This window comes from Dicentrarchus labrax, unplaced genomic scaffold (genome assembly GCF_905237075.1).
Source record: "Dicentrarchus labrax unplaced genomic scaffold, dlabrax2021, whole genome shotgun sequence".
Lineage (NCBI taxonomy): Eukaryota > Metazoa > Chordata > Actinopteri > Moronidae > Dicentrarchus > Dicentrarchus labrax.
Window position 1 is genome coordinate 31012079 of NW_026136713.1, and position 25360 is coordinate 31037438.

The window sequence follows — 25360 nt, forward strand, 5'->3', positions numbered from 1 at the left end:
GCGCAGGATGCGTACCGCAGCTCGGAAAATCAGTTGTATTCATCGATGTAAACATATAAGAATGCCTCTCTTGTGTTTGTTATTTAGCCGTTTTTGTACAAACAACAGTCGGACTAACTTTGATTTATTTCTCCTCATAATAGTCCCCCCTCGAGAGATGACCCCAAGGCCTCTTGCAGCATGACATCAGATCCTAAATCAGCTCTTTCACCGGGCGGCCACATTATTATTTTTTTCTTTCACATTCTAGTTCATTTGTATAAAGATAAGTGATTTAATAATAAAATATAAACACAAACGACTCACATGATCAACATTCTGAGGCTGGAAAGTGCACGCAGCTCAAGCCTGCAAACACAAAGTGGCACTATTTATTTGTGTTCTTTTATTTCCTGCGGGGAGTGCTGCGGTTGTTTCCTCCCGGTGCTGGTGCTGCCAGGCACTCCTTCAGCCAGCCTCGGCCCCGCATACCTCTGTATCTGTGTGCGCCTGTTTGCTCAAGCTTGTGAATCATAGTTTCCCCAGACCGTGCGTGCCTTTGTTTTTGTTTTTTTTTACTTTAAAGCACGAGTGTCCAAAGAACACAACAATGCAAAGACAAACAAGATGTTTGTGTCGGCTGCACCAAGAGCACCAAGAGCAAGGCTTGCTTTAAAAAAAATATGAACATAAACAAAAAGACCTTTATGGTATTTGGATCTCACAGGTACATTTTATAGCTCATATTAATAAATCCACCAGTAAAATACGAATTTTGGACATTTGGTTCATTTTGGTAAAATCCTCCTTTAAAGCATTAATTGAATCAAATGATTGTATTTAAGAAATGTGTTTTCTGTGACTCCCCTTCAGAGCATCTCTTCTGAGTTCAAACGCAGAGAGAGAAAAAACAAACCCTAATGGACTGTTGTCACTGTTGTGTGGTCCAAATGCTGTTTGTTGATTCCCGTGTTATTTCAAGCACCAGTGACCGCAGCCGAGGCCCTTTGGCTGAGCAGGCAGACATGTATTCAGCAGTTAATCTGACGGAGCATCTCGCTGCTATGTGTATTGGAGCGGCCCATTGTTTTCCTCTATAGATTAGGCGCACATAATCGAAAGGCTATAGACAGACTGTCATTGCTTTACACTCCACTAACAGACTACCAACACAAAGATTCAATAAAAGTCCTCCATCAGAATGTTTTTGAACAATATATTTACTTCCATTAAATAAAACACAATAGTTTTTTTGGGATGTTGAAAAAAAAAAAAAAAAACATAATTCCGTACCAAATAGTATACACAGAGCAAAAACCAAATAATTTGTCGCAGGAACATTTTTGATGCTTCTTTTTTTTCTTTTAAAATCCAGAATTGCTATTCTAAATCGATATTCACACAGACATTAATAATAAATTTATAATATGTTAGAAACACACAACTGGTGCGTTTTTAGTATGTACATTCCCTTTTTGTTTGCAAGCAAAACATGATTCCTTTTTAGGGTTTTTTTTTCTTTCTTTTCCACATGCGTTGATAAATTGAACCTGGAGAGGACTGGAGGGTTATAGCGCATTCGCCTCGACAAACAGGAGATGATAATTCAAATATATATACAACCTTTTCAGTCAACAATTAAAGTCCAAAAAATCCACCAGAAAAAAAAAACCCCTCATGACGAGCTATGAAAAAGGAGACAGGCCCTCTTTCTTTTTAAACTGTGGCGCAGTGTGTGATCAGGCCTGGACTCATCAAGAGGGGGAATACACCTAAAATCTCCCGTTTCAGTTTGACTCCGACCTGGAGTTGAGCTTGCTTCAGTGGTTCAGTCTTCTAGTGCCCTTTTTTTGAAAAATGAAAAAGTAGTTGTAGTAGTCTCTTGTTCCTGTGGCCGGCTGCTTGTGATTACCCGCACACTGCAAAAAATGACCACCATAACAAGCCAGTTGGTCTTGTAATCACCCTCAAAATCATACCCCCCCCCCCCCCCAACGAAATACATGTATCAACACGGTGCGATGGAATAATCTCACTGTTTTCTTATGTTTCAAGGTACAAGTGGCCGTATCTTGAGGGGAAAAGTCCGAATGAACAACTATCACGAGAAGGTGCCACATGATCAAAACGTTCCCTGAAAAAAAAGTACAATTATCTCACCGCCACATTTCCTCACTCCCTTTGGAGAGAAAACACCACTTTGGGCGCCACCACTATCCTCTAATGCCTTGCTAAGGTGGTTATTTTTTGCAGTGCAGGTAGGTATTAGACTGGTCTGTCCACGGCGTATTGGCAAGCGCTCAGATTAGTGGCCGGATTCTGCACACTGGCGTATCCAAAACTCGAGTGCTGCTTGGCTTTCAGTCTCAGGCTGGCCAGGCTGGAGTTACAAGTGTCCCTGTACACGTAAGGAGGGGTCGGAGGCGCGTAGGGGCACGCCGACGTGGGGACCCCCGAGTTGAGGGACGGGTTACTGAGGTTGTTCAAGTTATTGAGGCTGTTGAGGCTGGAGCCCGGCACGCCGGTGACCGCCGATGGCACCATGCTGGAAGTCATGGAGGATATGGAGTTGGGCGGAGAGAACATGGTCTGCGAGGATAAGGGGTTGACGTTCATGGAGTTGAAGAAGGGGAAGCTCTTGGTGGATAAGGAGGCCGGCGTGAGGCCCTTGGCGGCCCAGTTGTTGTACGTGTAGCTGGGGTACATGTCCTCGTAGGGCTGCATGAGTCCGTTGAACTGCGGGCCGAAGCCGTTTTTGCAAAGCTCGGCTTGTTGGTTTCTTTCCCGTTTCCTCCACTTGGCTCGCCGGTTCTTGAACCAAACCTAGAGCAAAAGGAAACGAGAGCAGGTTAAATATTATTCAAGAGTTCAACTTAATCTTTTTACAGCTTGTATATTTCTTGCAATGACTAATCCGGGCAGAGTTCCAAATTGTAACACCAGACACAACATCTTTAATTTTGTGTTATTGGTGCCATTTAAATATATATATATATATATGTGTGTATTTTACCAACAATTTTAATTGTCTGTAAATCCAAACTCTCTTATTAATCTTCGCTTTCCCGTGCAGACAATCCCGCTGTGATTCTGTCTGTATCTGAGCAGAATACACACTGGGCTGTCACTGCACCGAGGATGTGTATTCCTCTGCAGGCTTCCACAAACACGCTGACCTTAATCACACAGCAGCAGGGCGACAATCGCAAAATACAAGCTTTGCACCTCTTTCACACGAACAGGGGAAACACGACTGGTATCTGCCACCGACACATGTCAATAGCCTCTAGTGTTAACAACGTAATAATGTGCAATCACACGGCAAATAGGCAAATAACAAATAGTTAGTTTCCGTCCTGTTTTATTATAAAATGGCTGAAGAGGTTAAAATGCGCCGAGAACCACAGATGAACTGCAGTAGTTTGTTTTGCATTGTGTGCAGAGGATTGAATTATATTTAGCGTAATAGATAAACACATACAATCTCATTAAATAAGGGCTGGGCCAGCAGTGTATTTAAACAAAGACTGTTTATTTGTTTTCCTGCTACAAACTGTGTCCTACATTATTTTCAAAGACATTTTCAGCCGTGCGTAAAGTTCGGCGTCCAGTGCGTAATAATATTAAGGTATAGGGCATTTGTAGGTTAAGCGGACAATTGGCACACAAATTACGCACGAATTGTTTTTGTTTGCACCCAAGGGAACACTCACCCTGACCCGAGCCTCTGTGAGGTTGGTCCACACGGCTATCTCCTCCCTCGTGCTCATGTCCGGATAGCGATTCCGCTGGAAGGTGGCCTCCAGCTCCTGCAGCTGCTGGCTGGTGAAGTGAGTCCTCTGCCGCCGCTGCCGCTTCTTTTTGGAAGGGTCGTCTGAAGAGTCGTCGTTTTTGTTTTGGGTCTTTTCTTTTTCTGTCAAGGGGGGAAAGAAGTTGATTCAGTCAGGCTCAGGCGGATTAAGGCCTGCATGCTATGGAGAGAGAACAAAAAAAAAAAATCCCTAAATCCATGACACTGTTGGGAAATGGATGAGCTGTTCACTGACTTCACGGAGGGAGAAATGCTCTGAGTCGTGAAATCAACCTAATTGCTTTTTTTCTCTCTCTCTCTCTCTCTCTCTCTCTCTCTCTCATGATTTGAATTCTGCGTTTTACTTTATTTTGTGAGATTTGAGTTGACCTTTTGATTTAATCGGAGTGTGTAAGTAAATACCGGACTAATTTCAGTTGACGTGAGAAGAGCTGTCTGTCATTTACATAACACATACACTTTTCACAACACCTCACACAGGCCAGTGTCAAAACTAATCCTCTGTGAGTAAAAAAGAGAGCTGTAATCGTCTATTTGCATGCATGTTAAAAAAAAAAAAAACTCCCTTTACGCCCATTAATTGGAGCCGTTGTTTGTTTGATATCGAAATGACATCTGCGGCGCCTTGCTGAGAACATCTGCACCCCGGGCGGTTCTTACCGACAGACTCCGGGCTGGATGTGTCCGACACCGTGTGCACCTCTAACCGGTGTTTAGAGTCCACAGACCGCTGCAGCGGTTGTAAACTAGAGGCCATCGCCAGAGCCGTGTGGTGTGTGGAGGCAAGTTTATTCCCTGTTAGGTGGAGATGGTCTATGTTTAATGGATCCCTCATAGAGTTCATCGGTAAAAGATCGCAAAGCTGGCTGTCAAAAGCAGGTTAAGTCCCCCTTTAGTACAACAAGGATGAGCGGAAAGTCCGGAATGTGTTCAGTTCTCCAAAAAAAAAAAAAAAAAAAAAACCGCACAGCTGAGCGGTTCCTCTTGCGGCTGAGACGAAGCCCTCTTTCTCTTTTAACTGGAGAATGCTTTAAAATGGACCACTGAGTGCTGCCATACTAGCATCGGTGGTTAACAGCGGCTACCTCGGCTGACTATCAGAGTGACAAGGACAGGTAGGTGATATTAGATCCAGAGGCACACACACACTACACCGCTCTCTGTTCATTTCAGCTGTTGCCTGCGCACTGCCTATCCAACTGCGCCTCTCTCTAGACCTCCACGTCACCAAATTGCACCCGCCCATATTCTCTCTGACAGGCACATCCATGTGGATATGACGGTAGGCCCAACCAACCGGAGCTTGCAGAAACGAGATATGTGCGCCAGTGTGTTTATGCCGGGACTGGCGCTTATTTTTTCTCTTCCAAATAAAAGCATGTAAAGAGAGAAGGGACGCACGGTGTACCCGCGGCGCTCCGAGGTGCCGTTGCGCAGCAGCCCAAGACCAAATAAAAATGAAAATAACACAGTTTGGCCTCATTTTATGAGATGGGTCCAGTGGCCCAGTAAAACGATGCCGTTCTATTGATACCCGCGCTGAGCTGCATGCTCTGTCACCGCAGTTTACTCAGGGACTCAATGTGGATAAAGCGAGCCAGCGGGCGGATTGTATTAAAAGCCGTATGAAAAAAAAAAGAAATATGCACACTGCAAACACAACAACCCACTACAGCACAATGGTCCTGTGAAAGGAGGGAAATACATAAATGTAACTTCAAAAGAAAGGATGTCCCAGCATGCTCCAAAACTGTCTGTGCGCACTTGTCAACTGACGATAACTGCCAGACATGTACAGGATGTTAAAAGGAGCACATGTACAGCTGGTACAGCTCATGCACGCGTGCTGCATCGGGATGCAGAACTTTAGTATCATGTACACATGCAAAGGCAGTAAAGTAACGGGAAGTAGGAGCCGGTAAAATGACTCAAACAACAGCTTGTTAAGCATTTCACATCAGAAGCTCTAATCCTCGTGCATCTTTATATTTATAGTGCATTTTCCATCATACGGCCCCAGAAACGGGACCAAAGTGGCCTTAAAGTGGTTTAGTGTTCACTACATCCCTATATGCTGAGGGACAGCACTGTCAGTCACACGAGTCGTCAAATGAGGCGATCCTCTTGATCTCCACAGAGTTCAAATATCCATTAAATCAACCCCACCGGAGCCACAGTTAACCACGCACACTCAGTTTGTTGACGACGGATTACTTTATCTGGGTGCTTAACTGGATATCTCTCCTCACTTTGCGTTTGGACCCCTCAGTCGTTCTCAGCCAGCACTCCTGTAGTGTTTTTTTTAATCTGATAAGACTCTCATTTGCCTAAGAATTTCTGAAGGAGGACTTTTAATGAGTTTGAGCTGATATGCCAGCATTTTTTTTTCTTCTTACCTATAATTCCCCAAAGATTGAGACGCGTTAAGGCAAAGTAAACATGTCTAATCAAACAAATGCGACTTTAATTTTCAGGGTGGGAGATTGAGGGTGGAGAAATGTCAGCTGGGTAACAGGTGATTGCAGTGATGGAGTTATTACAGAGAGGAGGGAACCAGAAAAATGACTTTAAATGTTGATGACATTCTGGTCATTTTTTTTTTTTTTACCCTTTTCTTATTTCACAAAATAATTGTCATCATCATCATCATCATCATCATCATCATCATCATCATTATCATCAAATAACACACTTCCCATGTCCACGTGGCCAGGCGGACGCCCATTCAAGCCAGCACATTTGGACTTGGCGATGTTAAGAAGTTACTGGGCTAATCCCGTGAAAGCCCCTGATATATAAATACCAGCAGACCATAGAGTGTATGCACACACACACACACACACACACACACACACACACACACACACACACACACTGAGGGAGGGATGAGACTTTATCAAAACTAGGGGGCCAATCGCCTCTCATACAGAGCAATAAAACCTTGTTTGGATGGTCTCTGAGTAATTCAATTAGGATGATGCATGTTTCAAGTTAGTATCATTCATGTATTATTTCACAGTAATGGATTTATTTTCATTAATACATTATATTTCAGGGGTAAACAATACAACCACGCCCTTACATTTCCAAACATTTACTAAAATCCAATTTTACAAGGGAAACAATTGTGATTATATATTATTATATATAATTATAATTATTAGGTTTATTTTAATTGATAGAATAATAATTAAAATTAGAATAATATAACATGTGCATTAGATTAACCTGATTCCAGGAATAAAAGTTTTATATTTCCGAAATCGGTACTATTTTATTAAAGATAACAATAATAACACAACGATAACCGCTTCCATGTCTTATTTTATGCCAGTCTGTTGCTCTTTTTTTGTCTTCTTCTTCTTCCAGCCGTATTGTACTAATACTAAACTTGAAGTGGATTATCGGTTTCCTCTTCATTTCTACCTTCTGAATGCCTTATCTCTCTTCTGCGGATTACTGCGCGCAATAGGCCTCCGCTATAGAGGGCCATTAATTAGCAATTCAGTCAATATAGGGGGAGACGACAAGGCTTTTTACATAGGATTAAGGAGACATCAGATTCCTCCATTAGTATATTCCTCCTCACGAATGGGCTTTCATTATACATTGAGTTTTCCCCGGAGCCAACCCAACAAGCGCCGCATATATTACAGCGAACAGTTGAACGCCGCTGTGTCTATATCTTATTATCTTATTATTCTTAATCAATGGTCGTTCACACTGCTGCAGCTACGGGGCTGTGAGCAGCCTGCCCTCTGTCACACAGCCCCGTCAATGTCGGCTAAACGAAACACAATGAGAGTTATTGGTAATTCGTTTAAGACCCTAACAAGACCTGATGTCATTTCCCCACCACATTGGAGAATAATTAATAAATCCCAGACTTTGTCGAGCAAGGGATTTCTAGCTTTTGTTTAGTCCCTTGTTGGATTTTATTCGTGGATGCTATTTAGGAAAACATGTTGCCGTTAATGCGAATAGAATCGAAAATGGTCGTAGAGTGTAAAACCACATTTCAGAAAACGGTCTCACAGTGCCAAAGGCCAGGACGGTGGACATTAAAGGGGACTGGAAGATGCGCCAGTGGGCATATATGTCCGTCTTTTAATTGCAGCAAATAACGCCGCTGCAGAGCTGTCATCCCTGTCTAACCCTGCTCTGATGCTCTGCCTGCAGCTGCACATCCACGTCCGACCACCAGGTGTCGCTCTAAGACGGCAAACGACCCGGATCCACCAACAACCTCCCCGCACCGACCAGCACAGAGGCCAACATGTCTGTGGACATTCTTTAACAGACCCAGTGACATCCGCTAAAATACAACTAAAACAGGTTTTTACCTTCACACTAAAGAGTCTGGTGAACAGAAACGATGAGAGATAATTTAATGAGAAATCCATCTGAACTAAACCGATATTTTCTGGAGAAATCAACCTCATTTTACCTTTTGATTAAAGATGTTCAGCTTTTTTTTTTTTTTTTTTTTAAATGAACTTAAAATGATAAGCTGGAAACAACGGGATCACTAAGTATAGCACCAGAAGGTTCAATTATTTTAAACAAACTCAGACTTTAAGCTCAAGACATCAGTGTGTCTATAGATTGGGCCACTTCTGTAGAAGGTGAATTCATAATAACAAAGCAGTACATTAAAAATAAATTACCTGTAATTAATAAATGTTCTATTTTTAAAGCGACACACACCATAAACTCTTAGCACAATTGTGAAGAATTCCGTTTTTATGTAAATAAAAACAAATAAAGAAATATATATTTTTATGTAAGCCTACAATTAAAGTTAAATTACAGATGTATATTCTATGTAATTATTGTGTCATATTAAATCTCCAATATCAGGTTTTATTATTGTTATTATGTCTGTGAGAACTGCACTGTGTTGACTCATATGGATCAGATACTCACCTATTTGCGCGCAGGTGGTGGCCAGTTTGCGGCAGTGGGAGTCCATTATGGCAATTTAAGGAAACCGCTTCTGTAAAAACAGACAAAAGAGCCATAATTAGCCTTTAATACCGGTAAACAACCCCCTGTGTTGGTCACTGACACACTATTCTACTTCTGCAGTCAGTAATGTGTGGAGTCAACGTAAGACCAAAAAGAATAGTGGTGTGCTCAAAGGATAAGTATTGGATTACAAGAGAAAATGCTGGTGGTCTTATATTTTGAATTGATGCAAAATTCAGACATTCAGCGTGTAAGAGCATGCGCAGTGCTGATGTTATAGGTATAGTGGATTCATGAAAATACAGCAGCAGCGGTGCTCTCTAATTACAGGCTGCAAAAATGTGCTTATTGTAAAAATGCTTCTATTATTGACTTCTTCCTAATTAGATTTTTTTTTGTCAGCAGAATACAACCGTCCATACGCTGAGCAGGAAGTTACATAATTATTGTATAATTATTGTATTACAAGAAAACCTCACTTGATGGAAATAAATAATAGAAACAAGATGGTTTGCGTTGGAGAACAAATGAACAATCATCACCCTGACGCTCTTTTTCTCTTGATTTAAAACAAACTAGAGTCCAAAACTCAATTTTAGCGCACGTCCTGTATTATATTATATATTTTTCCCGGTGTAATTTGTGTACAGTCTGAATATATAAAAGCCGCCGTGTTTTGCATGAGCCGGATCTTGTGTTGTGCTGCAGCCTATAGCAGCAGTTGGAAGTGGAGTGATTCCGTAGTAAAATCACGGGATTAGAGTCTGATTGAGATGTCTGTCGGTGGGATATTACAAAATTCATTATCGCAGCCCTCATACTACCTCGATGTGAAGTTACACAGATGGGGTTTTATTAGTCCAGGCTCACACTGTTTGCTTATGATAATTCAAGTCGGGGGGAATTTGCATGCAGTCATGCTGTTAACCATTTTCCTCAGTTCTTCCCTTCACCTGCTCTACATCATCTGTGAGGGCTTTTTTTCCCTCTTTAATTCAAAAGATGAAGATATTGGAGGTTAAGTTTTACGATGTGTACCTGCACAACCTTTCTTTTCACCCCTCCCCTATATCCCCACAGCAAAATGAAATAGTGGGGGTCAGGCTATAAGGTGTAAGGTTATTGCACGCGGCTCCGTGTTATCTAATCAGTGAGATTTAATGAGGGAGACCTCCAATATTTCTGCCTGCCTGGCTGCCTGCTCCGCGGCCTCTGAAACACACAGCAGCTCTTATTTATGCATTTAACTGTATTTCATTTCATTGTGTAGAAAATATGGACATCATTTCTACACTGAAGGATTCGTTCGAATCAATTTTTTTCCCTTTTTATTGGAGACTTCAAATTAAAAGCACGTATTCCCTTAACAATTAAAAAAAATATGAAAGAAATAGAAAAGGCCTAGATAAATAAAAAGTGTAAAAAAGTGATACATTTACGTCTTATAGGCAAAGAAAATCGATATTATTGCGCTAATTTGAAAACACATGGGGCAAGAAGTTTACCTAACAAAGTAAATGTCTTAACATATAATAATTACGTTTATAATAATAATAATTATAATAATTATAACAATAATATTTTTGTTGTTGTAAATGTGTTTTAAATCCTGCAATAAATATTTATTTCTATTTTTTCCAACATATGCCCCAGTGTAGACCCAATAGGAGCGGTTTAAATATATATCTGCATTAATATTATGGTTACTTATATTAATCCCGTTCATCCATTCATTCTCACTTCACGGCCGCACTGTGCTCTCACCACCAACAGTTGATGTGAATCAGTGACTCACATGGCATAAGGCCCAGTGCAGACAGAAAGCTGGCATTGCCTCACACTGGCTTTACTTCTGAAATTAACACAGTAGAGCATGAGACTGCAGCCTTTACCGGGAGATGAATCGACTAACCTCCACCATATGGTCCTGTATTAATTAAAGGCGTGAGACCGTGAACGTCGCATCTTTTCCCCCAATTTTCTCTCTCTCTCTCTCTCTCTCTCTCTCTCTCTCTCTCTCTCTCTCTCTCTCTCTCTCTCACTGTGTTGGAAAAGGGATGCAGAAGAGGGTAAAACTCACATTACTCCCTAGTTATTAACAGCGTTAGTTGTAAGTCGCTCAGGAGGGTTAACCCATTTCAACTTTATGAGAGTTTAGACGCGTTGTTTGTTGGTTTTTACGCACAGTTTCACGCATTTTATTAGAATTTGCGTTGACTTTTAAGCTCAAACCATCAGTTTGACGCAGCGCACCGCCAAGCTGCGGGATCTGACAGTGAAATACAGAAAAAGTCTAGTCTTTTTTTCCCCCAGGTTCTTGAATCGACATTTAACAGTTTTGTTGCAGTGATAACTACACTTCCCTTTAACTTGCAGGACAGTTCGGTTTTCTTTTTATTCCCCCACTCCATCACCGTTAATGATACATCATTATCATCCGCCGACCTGCGGGGCGAACCCTGCCCTCACATCACTTCACGCTCCTTTACGCCACGGCTTTGAGATTCCCATCAGAACCGCACCGAGCAGGCACAACACACACGAGGTGGAACAAATCCCCTCACTTGCATTAACTCACATCTCACTTTTTCTTATTATTCCCAGTGCCTCTACGACTCTGCTGCACTTACCAGTTGTTGACACCGGTAGGGTTTGTGTGTTTTTTTCTTTTTCTTTTCTGTCCCAGCCGTCGGCGTTGTTACTCTACAGTGAAGAGATAAATCCCACCGTCCAAACGCTCTCAGACACCAGCAGTGGAGCTCGGAGCGAAAATTCAGACAACTTCAAGGTCCAGTAAGGCTGAACTTTCTGTCCGGAAACGCGAGCGTCGCTTGGATGGTGACTCCCCCCGGCTATGTTATCCAAAAAAGAGTGGCGGCGCTACGTTTAGGTTACTTTCATTTATGCGCATAAATAACCATCTATTTACAGTGCGAGGAGAGGAACAGCGAAGGAGGCGCTTTCATCCGAGTCTCCCCTTGGTTCGTCCTCTTCTGTCTTCCTCAACTTTTTCCCCCTTGAAAGACGCTCCAAGAGTGGCGCATTTTTTCCTCCTTCTTTTGAGCTCAGAGAGAGACCCCGCGCGCGCGCGTGTGTGTGTGCATGTGTGTGTGTGTGTGTGTGCGCTTTTAAAGGGGTGTGTTTGTGTATGTATGCGCCTGTGTCTGTGTAGAGTCTAGCAGAGGGCAAACTTAGAGCCTCTCAACTTTCAACAACAATCAAACAAGAATTCAGGATGGCAGCTTTAAAAGCACACGCATGTTTAAAAAAAATAAATATATATATATATATATATAAAAAATAAAACCCTGATATTCCTGTTAGCCCGCCCCGGTGCGATTACTGTAACACTGCACCGTTTGAGGCGCAGGCTTGCATAATGGTTCAATTTGCCTAAACCCAACCTGCAATTTACAACAAGAAACTCAACTGCTTATTTTCCAAACTCTGCGCGCGCAAAATAAACAATAGTCATAACCGCGGATTCATGACTAAATCCACTCACTGGCAGTTGATTGGAAGAAATAGTAGGCCACAGATGCTGATTCCTATTATGTCACCAGGACATTAGAGCCTAATTAACGCCCAGTTAAGCTCACTGTGTGACCAACTGTGCGCACTGATTCTAAAATAATTTAACACATTTGAAAAAAACAAAAAAAAAACAGCAACACAATATTGAGAATATTCCGAGGTGGATGGAAAACGGAGGAGTATTTAAAAGGGCTGCATTAGGCTCATTCGGGGCCAGACAGAGCCCCTATCATGTTGCGGATTTATGTGCAGATGAAGTGAACAGCTGGCTCTGATGCAAATGTTCTTTATAGATCCGTTTCGTTAGATACAGGCTGATTTTTTCCATTCGCATCTTAAGTGAGATCGAGCAGACCGGACGTAGGCCCGCGTTCCCCGCGCCTAATCCTTCTTTTACATTTTCAGTCATACTCGCATTAAACCAGTAATTAATGCGCACATCCACACGGGAATTTCCTGGCAAAAGGGGACACTGAAGCAAAACGTGCGCATCAACCCCCCCCCTCCTCCTCCTCCTTCACCCCCCCCACCACCCCCAAAACCCCAAAATTTGGTGAATCAGGAATGGTTTGAATCCTGATATCCCAAACACATATGTAATATAATAAATGCTTACTGCAGCCTCGTGCGGTCTTATGAATGTGCAATTATAAGAGTTAATGTATTTTTAACATCTGCTTAGATCAAGTTTATTTATTAAAGACATTACAGATAGCACATCAACTCCTCGTAGTCCTCTACAAAGGCCCAAGAAGGCCACATTTTATTCATTTTCCACTCGCGTAAACACACGTACAGACAGTGCGTTGGGTTAAATGTAAACCAATATAGGAAGAATAAATAAAATGTGCCTATTCGCAAACACAGCTCGCTTAGTTCTTGAAAAAAAAAAAAATGTGACCCGTGCGCTTTAATATTAGATGCTGTGATGTGGCACAAGCACTCATAAAATCACAAACATGTGCACGCACACAATAAATGCAAGCAAACGACCCCAGTAGCCCGGGCAGAACACATCGACCCTGCACCAAGCACATCTTCAAATCAGCCCCGCCTGCACGGGGAGGAAGAGAGGGTGAGCTGCGTCTGGAGAGGCATGATGCTCCGGCTATATATTCTCCTCTTACCTTCTTATACAAAGGGAGGGTGAAAAAAAAAAATCAGTCAAGAGCCTCCTCTTTCTCACGCAGAAAGGTGCAGAGGAATGCCTGAAGTTCAGAGAAGGCTGGCGGGTATGAAATCTTTCGCCTCGGGGGCAAACCGGCGGCTTCTTTTCATTTCAAGCGCTTATCGATTCGCCGTTGTCATCTTTGGCGACGCAGAAGGACACTTGAAAGAATTTCTGATGGGGCTGTGATGTGAGAAACGGGGTGACCTGCTCTGCTGATGCTCTCTCCTGATTCTTAACGAGCACATCAGTCCCCGAAGCGTCAGTACAGTTGGACATTTCAACTTTTCCTCCTCCTGCATACTGGAGAGGACTTTAAAACACTCTTTTCCGGCTTTCGCATGTGTATCAGCACGCATCCAAGCCTCCACTTTAAAGAGGGGAGATGATAGACTGCCCTGCAAGTCAGCCACAACAGACACACACACAGGCAGGCCAGTGTATTTTGGATCCTTTTAATAAATGTGTGAACTTCTTATTTTGAAGGTTTATTTTGAATGAATTGTCAGCTTTTTTGCTCTGGATTTTCACTGTGATTGAAGCCAACTCTTGAACCTCAGAGCAGTTCAGACTTCAGATTGTCTAAGAACAAATTGTGCACATAATGTGATGCATTAAACACAACACATTTCCTCCTTGGAACCAATATTTAGATCTGTAAGGCCTGATATGATTATTTAAAGTAACTAAATATCCATTTTTATAAAGCTAAATCACTCAAAATATGCACAAGCATGACAACCTGATATGCACACTGTGCAAAATACATCTCCACAAATAAAGACTACTTGTTATGTGGGCTCTATTCTGTGCCAAATTGCACTTACAAACGTATTAGTCTTATTGTGAAATTAGGCCTCAATTTATTTCCAAAGACACATAGAATAAATGGTTTACTATGAAAAATGTCTTGTCTTGCATCCTTCTCATGCCATGAGGAATCAATTAAATTACAGTTAAATCATTGTCTCTGATTTCTCCCCTCACCTCACACCATGACGTTTGAATGAATTCCTACAGGCCGTCATTAAAAGTGAATCTAAACCTTTTTCCCACAGCGTTCGGTGAAATGTAAAAGTCCTTGCGTTACACACTGTCATCATTCTGTTGCACCGGGAAGCTTGAGTAATGCGGATGTGAAGTGGTTCCATTATTCAGCGGTGCTTTTTGCCTGAGAAACCAGCCTGAGTTTCTCCCTTTTTTTTCTTCTTCAGTTTTAGCCTCAAACCACATGCGATTGTCGCCTAGTGTTCTGTCTGGCCAACACTCTGTGGCCATGTAATAAAATTTGGAGTCAAATTGGTGTTTCCAAAGCCACAAATCTTTAAACAAATCAGTTTATGTACTGCTAATACGTTAGAAATAAAGTAATGGCTGGGAATTTAGTTTTATTGTGGGGTGTGACTTCTCTATGATTTGAAAGGAGGATGAATATGGAGAGAGAAAGAGGAGGGGAGGAAGGTAGAGAAGAGGAGTCGGGGGGGCGGGGATAGAAAAGACAAAACATTAGATGAGTCTCCTTCGAGACAGAAATATCCTGTGTGTATTTCCATTTGTCAAGTATCACTCCAAGAACGTTATTAGCGAAAAAGCTGCCTGTAAATTAACCAAATTAAAAGGGTGGCTCTTTGATAGCTCTTGAGCTTGTTGAGCGGCTTTATGCCTGATCCTTACTATTCCAGCTCTGTCACAGTACCAAAGGGAGACGAGCTACACCAACGCTAAGCACTCCAACTCAGCAACATGGCTTGTGGTTTAGAACGTTATATACGCAAGGCCAGTAAATGACTTACATGATGGGCTGCCCTCACTTCCCCCAACATGCCCAGCTAACATGGTGTATATTTAAAAAGTACTCAGCTCTTCGTCTTTGTCTTCTTCTGTAATTATCCTATCCTCGGCTTCCAAAGAAAATGCTTAGCTGATGTCATTGTGGTTTTGGCCCCCCGACTGCTCTAATATTAATCCCATGCATGAAGCGGCTTCAAATGAATAAGGATTACTTTGAATTAAACTCTGGTCCATGTTTTTATGTGAACACATTAACTCCTGTCATTGCTGGTCAGTCAGACGAGCCTGTCTCCATTCCTCTTGACTTTGGACATGACATGGCTTTGGTCGAGCATGATTAGAAATGTCCCTGAGACTTGGATGGCATTCATTAGACTGACAGCCACAGACCAACAGCACAGCAGCGCTTTTATGGCCACGCGGTTGATCTTTGGGAAAGTAATAGTCGGTGCATGCATAAACACATGCGGCCTCAGCCTTAATCACAGGTGCGAGCGGGCCAATAAATTGCTCAAGCAGGTCTCTGATCAATTACGTGAAAAATCAATGGGAAGCTGCCACTAACCTGCCTAAGGGGAAATCGGCCAAGAATGAAATTGGTGTGATAAAATGACTATGATGCCTCCCACCCTGTCGATAACATGTAAAACAGTTCAGCTACATGCTAACTCTCCTGTCAGCAGACCTGAGGTGGACCCAAAGGTCACAACTGGAATCAGCTTAGTCCTAATTGGTCTACTGTGGCAGAGAGAGACGAGGCATGAGGAGGAGAAGGAAGGGAAGTAGCTGGAGAGATATAGAGGCTGATTCAGACAGTGGTTCGTAGGATGAGTGTGTAAAATAAACCTGCAAAATTATATACATGGAAGGCGTAAGTGGTATGGAAAGAATGAATTAAGGAAGGATTAGAAGAGGGACAGATGGATTCTGGCCATGTTCACAATAATTTGAAAATAGAGTGTTAAAGCCGAGTATCACCAAATGGTGTATGATGCGCGCCAGTGTAATTTCTCATGTTATCACAATGCCTTTTTTTCTTATTTGCAGTAAGTGTTTGTCCATTCTGAGCTACTATAGAAACATGGCGGTTCAACATGGTGGAAGAGAGGAAAAATGTCTCATTCTAAGGTAACGAAAACACAACAATTCTTATTTTCAGGGGATCATACATTAATGAATATTATATTCCATTTCAGCCAGTAAATCCTCCTAAATGTTACACACTGGACCTTAAGCGTGATTTTCATGTGACCCATATTTGGGAATCTTGACTTGCTGTCTCTGTTGCTGTGCAAACCGGTAATAATTGAACAATTTGAACATGATGGAAGGCTGCTATGAAGGAATAGTATAAAATGTGTGCAAAGCTGTAGCCTTGCTCCGGGCCTCCGAATGCTGCCCATATCTCTGAATCAAATAAGTCTAGTGGCTCTCACTACCTCTCATTACCAAGTTTGCAACTTGCAAGTTAAATGTAGGTTTAATTAAGTTAAACGACAGACTTTGACTGACCTAAGACGAGAAGATTTGTTTGGTCTTCAATCACTTTCACATTAAGCATCAGGTCAGACATACTGGTACTTTCAGGAACAGCGGAGTTTCCCAGGCGTAATTACGACTTGGATGTTGATGTGTGTGCTATTTACAAGTCAGAAACTGGTAATTAGGGTAACTCCAATATGATGAACAAGGCCTAATGACAACTGTGTCCCTGGTTGGGGAAATAACCAATCAGAGTTTTGTAGAGAGTTTTGTAGGTGGGACTAAAAATGGGAACATCGCCTTCCTGTGCCACAGCCAGAAACTGAGCTTCAGAAACATGGCGACAAAAACAGCAACAAGTGTGGATGAGGTCGAGGCAGCTGTATGTGTCGTTGTGAATCGCCTTTGTTCGAAGTTAATGGCTCCTCTCAACTGCTACTGCTAACTGCTTCATTGTTGACTGAAAATTGGTTGGTAGAGACAAAATAACCCTCTAACCAAAGAGAAAATGGCTAACATGAACTTAATGTCAGACTGAATAATATAGTGAAAGAAAAATGAATTATTCTGATTATCGGGCTATTAAAGCCAAAATGTTTTTAGTGTTAGTGTCGAATCCAACATTTCAGTTTGGACTGCAAACAACTTTTATGAGTTTTGATAAATGAACAAAAATTCAGAAAGATGAGGGAAAAAAAGGAATACATATAAAAGAAAGAGATGGATTTGAGAAGATCAAAGGAGACAATAAAGCAAAGAGGAGAACACAACAGATAAAAAAAAAAAAACAGCAAGATGCAGATCAAAAAGATCACCTCCAGAAGGTAGATAAAGGATAACAAAGATAAAACATATGAAGACAGAGAGAAGGGAGAGAGAGAGAGAGAGAGAGAGAGAGAGAGAGAGAGAGAGAGAGAGAGAGAGAGAGAGAGAGAGAGAGAGAGATGTAGGTAGGTATGGAGGGAGGGAGGGAGGCTAATCTGAAATCAGGATGCTGGTCCCGTGTCTGGTGCTCTGATTAGTTCCAGTGTTTCATGCTCGTCTCTGCTTTTCATGGAGCCACAGCGCATGGCTGAACTGTACACGAGCACAACACAAAGAGCAACCCCATGCCTCCGCTATAGACTACAAGTGACACATGAGAACCATAGAGACGACGCGGGGGTCAACATCCACTCTTACTGTAATCATGCGTTGTCTATCTCTGTGTCATCTCCCTTCTGTGGATCATTTTAAGAAAACAGCGTTACAACTGGTAATCTTTGGAAGACTGCGCTGAACAGTTTCTCATATAGACCTCAAGAGCCCTTTGGCCTTTTCCTTCAAATCAGTACTTCAGGCTCACTAATCTGTTGGTGGCGAAACATAACAGAAAGGTGACAGAGGGAGGTGGATGTTTGTATACTCATAACTCTTCATGCGGGATTCGAGATTTGGTGTGACTCAGTCAGTGTGTGTGTGTGTGTGTGCATGTGTGAGTGGTGTAGGAAAGAGAGCGAGGCCATGTGTGAATGAGGAGGGGGTGAGGTGGGGGTGTCTAATCCAGTCTCAGTGTGAAACTGTTGACATTTGTGCTTTTTTTCCCTTCATTATGTGACTGGGGCTGTTTTGCGCTGGATTAGCTACAAATCTCCCATGCAGCACATTCAGCATGCCACTAGTAGTTTAACTTCATTAATAATGGATGAAGAGATTGTAATCCAGGAGTAAGAGAGCATGGAAGAGCACCATACACAGGGAGAGATAGGGAGAGAGGGCACCCCCCCTCTCTCTCTGGTAGACTTTTTCTTCCAAGACAATCCTGTGACGGCGATGACATTACCTCTTATTGCTACCCACATGTAATATTGCATCAATACCTTTGTCTCAGGTTGTAATTTGCCTGGAACCCACAAAGGTAGGGGTGTGTAATCGAATACGTGGCGGGGTGAATAAAAAGGGGGGAGACTTCGGAAGTCTCGGCGGTGCATATGCTAGTATCTTCCATTGATTGTGTTTACTCAAGCTTCTCATTGCAGACTATTATAGAAGACCGGGGGACACACCCTGGCCTAACAGCAGGATAAGGGGGATTAAAGGTATGCGTATTCACTATTTCTCTCTCTACCGCCAGCTTTGATTTCTGTCAACACAATGGAGATATGGTCTGAGCCAAATAAGGGCCAGTGGCGTGAAGGTGGATGGAGATTTAGGTTTAAGACCAATTTTTATACAGATTGGCAACACAGAAGGAGAAAAAAATAGAATAGAAGTATTTGAATACAGGTCAGAGGGCTACTCATTATCATTAATTGATGCAAGACAAAGTGAGTCAATTTATATCTATTTCAACCAAGCTTTGTCTCTGGTAGGCATTTCTAGGAAGAAATTCCCTGTGTACAGGAAGTAGAGCAGTTTATATTTTTGCCTACAACAACAACAAAATATAAATTAGAGTATGTGGAAGATCTAGGTATTCATTATTAGTCACAAAACCTACAACAAGTCAAATTCTATCAGCTGCAAAGTCAAGGTGCTGACACACTCAGCAGCAAGGAATTTCTTGGAATGATGCTACGACTTCATCGTGCCAAAGAAAAAAAATATTAAAAAGTCAGAGGAAAAGAGGAAAATTAGATCCAGAAAGCCATTGTTACAGATCACTGCGTTTCCACCAACAGCAACCTCATCAATAACTGTTTACCATTTGAATGGCAGTCATTAAGACAGGACTGTAATCCTTATGAGAGTCCATCAGTTTGGTAATTATGTGACATTCTGCTCAAGTGGAATTATTTGAGTCAGACAGAGATAAAAGAAGGATGAAGAATATCAAGACCTTGATCTTTGCAGTTGCCGTTTCCCAGGCGGATGGCCACTGAAAGCTTCAGTGATTGTCTGGTAACAGGGTTGGTGGTGCCTTGTGCTTTACTATTTAATTTGTTTTGATAACTTTCCTATTGTTGAGCAGTAAGAATTAGCAAATAACAAAAAGGACTTTAAATTGTGTCTCTGTCTCAACCAGTTATCATGTTTTAGCCCCTCACTGGCAGTATTTTATTAAGTTCACTGCGGAGATTGGATACTGAGCCATGCACATATATAAGAACAGATGGCAACATGCTTTCGGGAAGCATCTGATGGGTTGATGGTGCAGGTTTATGGCACAAACATGGGTTTTTACCCATTGAGTCGTTTTTTTCCACAAAGGGAGCAGGTCCTCTTGCTGTTTCTACAGTAGCCCAGAACTGACAAACCAAACACTGCCCCTAGATAGGGCCACCTTAGTCCCTCATACATGCTTTGAACAGGAAGGTGAGGTCAGGGGGTTGTAATCTACAACAACACTGCTAGATGCCACTGAATCCTGGTCTCTTGAATCTACTCAGAAATCTTTTTTAATGAATTTTGAATACTGGTTTGCCTTTATGAAGAAGTGGGAACTTGAATGAAGTCAAAGAAACCTCTTTATGCAGGTGTTCTGACACAAGACACAAGATAACAGTAAAAATGTTGTAACCTCGTGCTGTCCAGTTTGAACCCTCACAAAAGGCACTGATCCTTTTTATACTGTTATTTCAAGTGAAAAATTACTGAAATGATTCAATTTCACAAGGTAGCTTTGCTCTTTAACATGGCCTTTGTGTAACTGATATGAGATACTTTACTGCGAAGAAAGAGGGGAACCTGAAGACACTGAGTCATTTAAAGCAGCAACAAGGAACTTTCATTTTTGTGTTGATTATTGCGGCCCCTGTGGACAAAAGCAGTAGTGGTTTCACTGGCTCCTTTTATTGATTTCAAGGGGAATCTGACAGAATCCAACCCGGTGGCAGGAATTAAGAATAACTATACAGAAATAACCAGTCTTCTTGCTCATAGTCTCGTGCTTTTGTCCGTCATATAGAGGCGTCAGTATTAAATTCATAACCAGTTAAAAACTAAAAAAGTAGTTTTAAGTGTCAAACTTATTGCAACACAACAAAACAACAAAACCTTCTAGCTTCAGGGCTGTCTCTATCCAAATTTAGTCATTTTTGATTGTCAATTTAAAAAGAGCAAGAAATAATCTCACATTGGATTTGTATAATTCATTACACCCTACACAAATAACTCTAGCCTTCTAAAAAAAACAAACATATAAGCATCTCAAACCGTTGAAATGCCACAGGTGGAGATATCTTTTGGCACAGTAGCAGGATTAATAACCTGAAAAGTTTCTGAAAGCCACCTGTTTGTGAATTTCCTGTTTCAGTTGATCAGAAATCTTGTTTGTTCTTGCCAGTCTAAAAGCAGCCGGATCGCTCCAGGTTCACTTCCTCTACCACTTGAAAGTGAGATCACCTCCAGGCGAGATTTCAAAACAAGACAATTAATCAAAGCATTTGCCTCCTCATATTTAAAGATCAAAGTCACTCTATCATTTGAAAAGATGGAACTTTATTGATCCCAGAGGGCAAATTTTATTATTGAGTGAAAGTACGATATCTGAAAATGTTTTTGTGCTCTTAATGGAAATGATTGTAGTGTATTTCTATTTACTATGCAGCTGTAAAAATCTGGGGCTTCCCAAAGTTTGGCCTGCAGACCAAAATGTGGCCCTTAGAAAGAGTCTTGTTGGACATTTAAAGTCTGAGTTAATCTCTACACTGCTTAATGCTTTGAACAAATAGCCTGATTATCTTTTTAGACATATAAATCATCAAAAAGTTCGGCTTTCAAATTAAAAGTATTTCTCTACTTATCATAATTTAAAAAATAGGCCTCTTTTACTCCAAAATACTGATGTAAAGCAACCTAGTTAGTATCTATTTTAAAATACCTATTAACTGGTAAAGTCCAAGATCAGTGTCATATCAGTTTAAAATCCCTAAATATCCACTGCCCACATGTCTAATGTTCAGTTTTCTATTGATGACCCACATCTAAAATGTTCTTTTGGCAGCCCTCCAATACAAAAGACTCGCTCAATAACTGGGAACTGCCCAGTTGACACACTGTCGGCCAATGAGCAGCTACTGGGCCGGTTGTGGGTTTAGCACTTTGCTCAAGGGCACAGCAGCTGTTTTTGTTGAGGTGGCAGTGAGCACATTTACTGTCCCAGCAGTGAGCATCCAGTCACAACCTTCCTTGTGTAACCATCAGATCATGTAATTAGCTGCAGGCTGTCGGAGGTGCAGGGAATACCAGGCGGACAGCTTTGATGTGTGAGGTGCCACATTGCTGCAAATAAATGCTTAATGGGCTAAGCCTAGGTGATGTCATAGTTCATTGTAATGGCAGTTGCCAGCCTCATAAATAATGCTTAAGATTGTTTCCAAGTACGTCTTTTGACTGACGTGTTAGTTTGCTTCAGGCTGGCGCTGCTGACCCCTGGCATGCTGTGAATGTCACACAACAGTTTCCATTGTAATGAACAGACGGAACAGACACACACAATGTTAGACATGACTTTCATTACTAAATGAGTTTTCCAACATAAAAAAAGAAGAATCTTCCACATATGTTGGTACAAAATTAGAGTAGCGGCAGTTTGTCACTGTCAAAACGAAAACACTTTTATAGTTGTGTAGAGATGCTCAATTATAGATCTAAGGAAATACATCTTTTTTTCCAACATAGACACGCAACATTTCAGTCAGTCACAACAGATTCACAGGCACATGTGCACACACGTAAACTGAAGAGAGAGCAATGTGAAAAATGCCAGCCTGGTCTAAACACTCACAGATGGATACATAAATAAAGTTTTCAAGTCAAGAAGCAAATTTATCTTTTCTCTCTTTCCCGCCCCCTTTTTGTTTTACAGTCAAAGGTTTTAATTACTTTGTTCTACAACACTGCAGCTAAAAAACTATCGTGATGTAAATAAAACACACAAAAGCTGGGACAAACTATGTCAAAAGCGCAACTGAACTGTAACATCCTTCGAGGAAATGAATCTGTTGGGTCTGTTTTTGATCATTGATTATTTAATCTTTCAAAAAATAATGAAGTATGCCCCTTTTAAAATTTCCAAGAACCCAAAATGACATCTTCAAACGTTTTTGACCAGCAGCCGAAAAACCAAAGGTAGTCAATTTAAAAAGCTATAAAACAGAGAAAATTCAAATTTTGGAAACCTTTTGCTTGATAAATGACAGAAAAGGTCTTGCTGAGTTTCTCAGTATAGGCATTTTAATCTGGAACATGACCATAAAAGCAATTGTTTTACCTGGAAGTTTTTAACAATAAAATAATTTTAATATTGCGAATGTACACTATGGGTTTATTGCATCACTGAAGGACACATAAGCTGTGGCTTCAGGATGGTCTCTCTCATCACAAGTCCATCCTGACACTCTCTATTGTGTTCCCACTTTCCATACTTCACCCTTACCCCTATGCATCTACATACCTCTGTGTAACAAGTCAATAAATCATATGAGAACCCTAAAGTAAATGCCTGTCTGAAGAGCAGCCTTCCAAAATAATACACAGCAGAGCAATAACCTCGTCACGAAAAGGACATTTCCGCGGCGGCTGTCTCTTCATGATAGAAGTGCTAATGCTGAGTGCAAAGTTACATCTGGTTCCCCCTGACTGGGAGGAAAGCTAGCCTGCTGACACTGAGGCTAGGCTAAGCCCACGCTGGATAGCTTGTGCTTTCCGTGTCTTTCGGAGGCTGCAGTGCATGCGACGCGTCAGCCAAGGCCACATAAGCCCCGGAGCATTCCCCTTCTCTCTCTAATGTTTCAATTAATTGCAGGGCTGTCACGAACGGTGTTCAGCTAACAGGAAACACATTGGCTTTGACGTGAAAGCTCCGATTGTTGATAGATGTAATTAGAAGTGTTAAATCTCATTCCAGATCGTTTCACACAACTGCGCCCCCTCTCTCTGCCTCCCACCACTCTTAAATGTATGCCTAACAGGTGTTATTTTAAGTACCATACAAACTTATCCAGTTATTACTATTGTTTGATGTTGCAAAACATGGATTTCAGTGACAAATTTTGTCCAAAAATGTCCTGAAAATGTGAAGTGTAACTGTAATTTGTGAATTTCAGTAGATTTTTGTTAGTAATGACAGGTGAAAACGGGTTACATACTGTCCTTCAGCAGCTGCACTGGAGCCAGTGAGACCACTCTGTGTTGCTCGAAGGTACTTTGATTGAAGCAGTCATATATTCATTCAGTTCCCCCACCCAGGTTTTCATAGCAAATCTGGCAGATTCAGACTATATGACCTTACGGTCACAAGAAAGCTTCTCTAACCTTCAGGCTACTCCAATGTTGGAATACTTGTGTAATGAAAAAGGGATGAGATAGTTTATTATTTGGGAAAAAATGTCTGAGGAGTGTGAGAGAAAAGAAAGCATGGGAGTCGAACCAAAGCCTTCATTATATGACTGATAATGCCTGATGTGATGGATCACGCAAACACTGTGCACCCCTGGTGGTGCACATGACTTCATTTTGCATGTGTGGTGGGACAAACATTTACGCCAGACAATTCTAAGGCTCTCTCATTGCAGCATATTCGTATATATTACTTTAATAAATATTGCACAATCAAAATTTAATTATCAAAATTTATTGTTGGGTTGTTGGATCACATTCTATTTTTGTGAGGCTCAGCTGTGGACGACCCTTTGAACTCACCTAGTATCTTGACAGTGTTATCTGGAATTCACAGTCAAGAATATAGAAAGTGATTATTAGGCCAAACACAGAGAGGTTATGTAGCTGATGAATAGGGCCTGGGAGGTTTCTGAGTAAAATCACTATATGAATCCTCAAAAGCGCATAGATCCTACTTTGAGCAACAGTGAAAGTGGTTTAGAATAGAACATGTCATATGTATTTATGCTTCTTTTTGTTATTTTCTGTTTCTAGGAAACGTATTGATTTGTGTTCCCTGAACATTCTTCTGCTGTGGCATTATTCCAGAACATAATTGAGGCAATATTATCATTTTCAGTACCAAGATATAAATGTCGTTATAAAGACTTGTTTGAACAAGGCTCCAAGATTAGAGGAGGATACTGCAGTTGTGAAATTGGACTTGAAGAGACAGTTATAGACAGACATGTAAACCAAACATGACACATCTGACATGCAGACTCATACTGCTGCTCTTCAAATGTAATCTTAGCAGACACTTACAGGGTTGCAACATTATATATTTAATGTATTACAACCCAATGACTGCATGCAGAGGCACATCTTTGAATTATGGGCCCTAATTCTGTAGGTATAACTTTTCTATACAACTATCTTTAACCGACAGCACAAAAGTAATGATACGGATTAAAATTCTTTATTTTTCTGACATTGAATCTGTCCTGATCTCAAGATCACAGACTATTTTTGGGCATTTAGTCTCCGCAAAGGTAGAAGTAATAGATCTGCTGTTGTTTTTTTTAAACAAGCTATAGCCCTGAATTCATTATCTAAGGAAATGCCCTTGAACACATTTGATAGAGATGGCTTTCCAAAAAAATGAATGTTTCTCTTCACAACTGATCTTAAAAACCACCTTCAAAAATAAATTTGTAGGAGACAGTGTAGAGAGTGAGACATCTTCGGATAAATGATGCCTTACTTTGACAAAATTATTGACAGAAAAACTGAAACAACACAGTTTTTTTTAAAAGAATAGTCCA

The 25360-nt window shown here is 41.3% G+C and overlaps 1 protein-coding gene across 3 annotated transcripts in view; it reads right to left on the reverse strand.

Moving 5' to 3' along the window:
* Positions 1-1181: 1181 nt before the first annotated feature.
* Positions 1182-25360, reverse strand: part of pitx2 (paired-like homeodomain 2) — a 56916-nt gene continuing 32737 nt past the window's right edge. The window contains exons 1-4 of one of the 3 annotated variants that reach the window (XM_051420773.1): positions 11389-11942; positions 8717-8786; positions 3693-3892; positions 1182-2802 (exon numbers count right to left, since the gene is read on the reverse strand). In XM_051420773.1, the coding sequence (XP_051276733.1) occupies positions 2245-2802; positions 3693-3892; positions 8717-8762 (804 nt within the window). In that variant the 5' untranslated portion in view covers positions 8763-8786; positions 11389-11942 and the 3' untranslated portion in view covers positions 1182-2244. Of the gene's footprint in view, positions 2803-3692; positions 3893-4450; positions 5014-8716; positions 8787-11388; positions 11943-25360 lie in introns of those variants that run through there. The other 2 variants (XM_051420774.1, XM_051420772.1) reach the window with 2 other exon arrangements.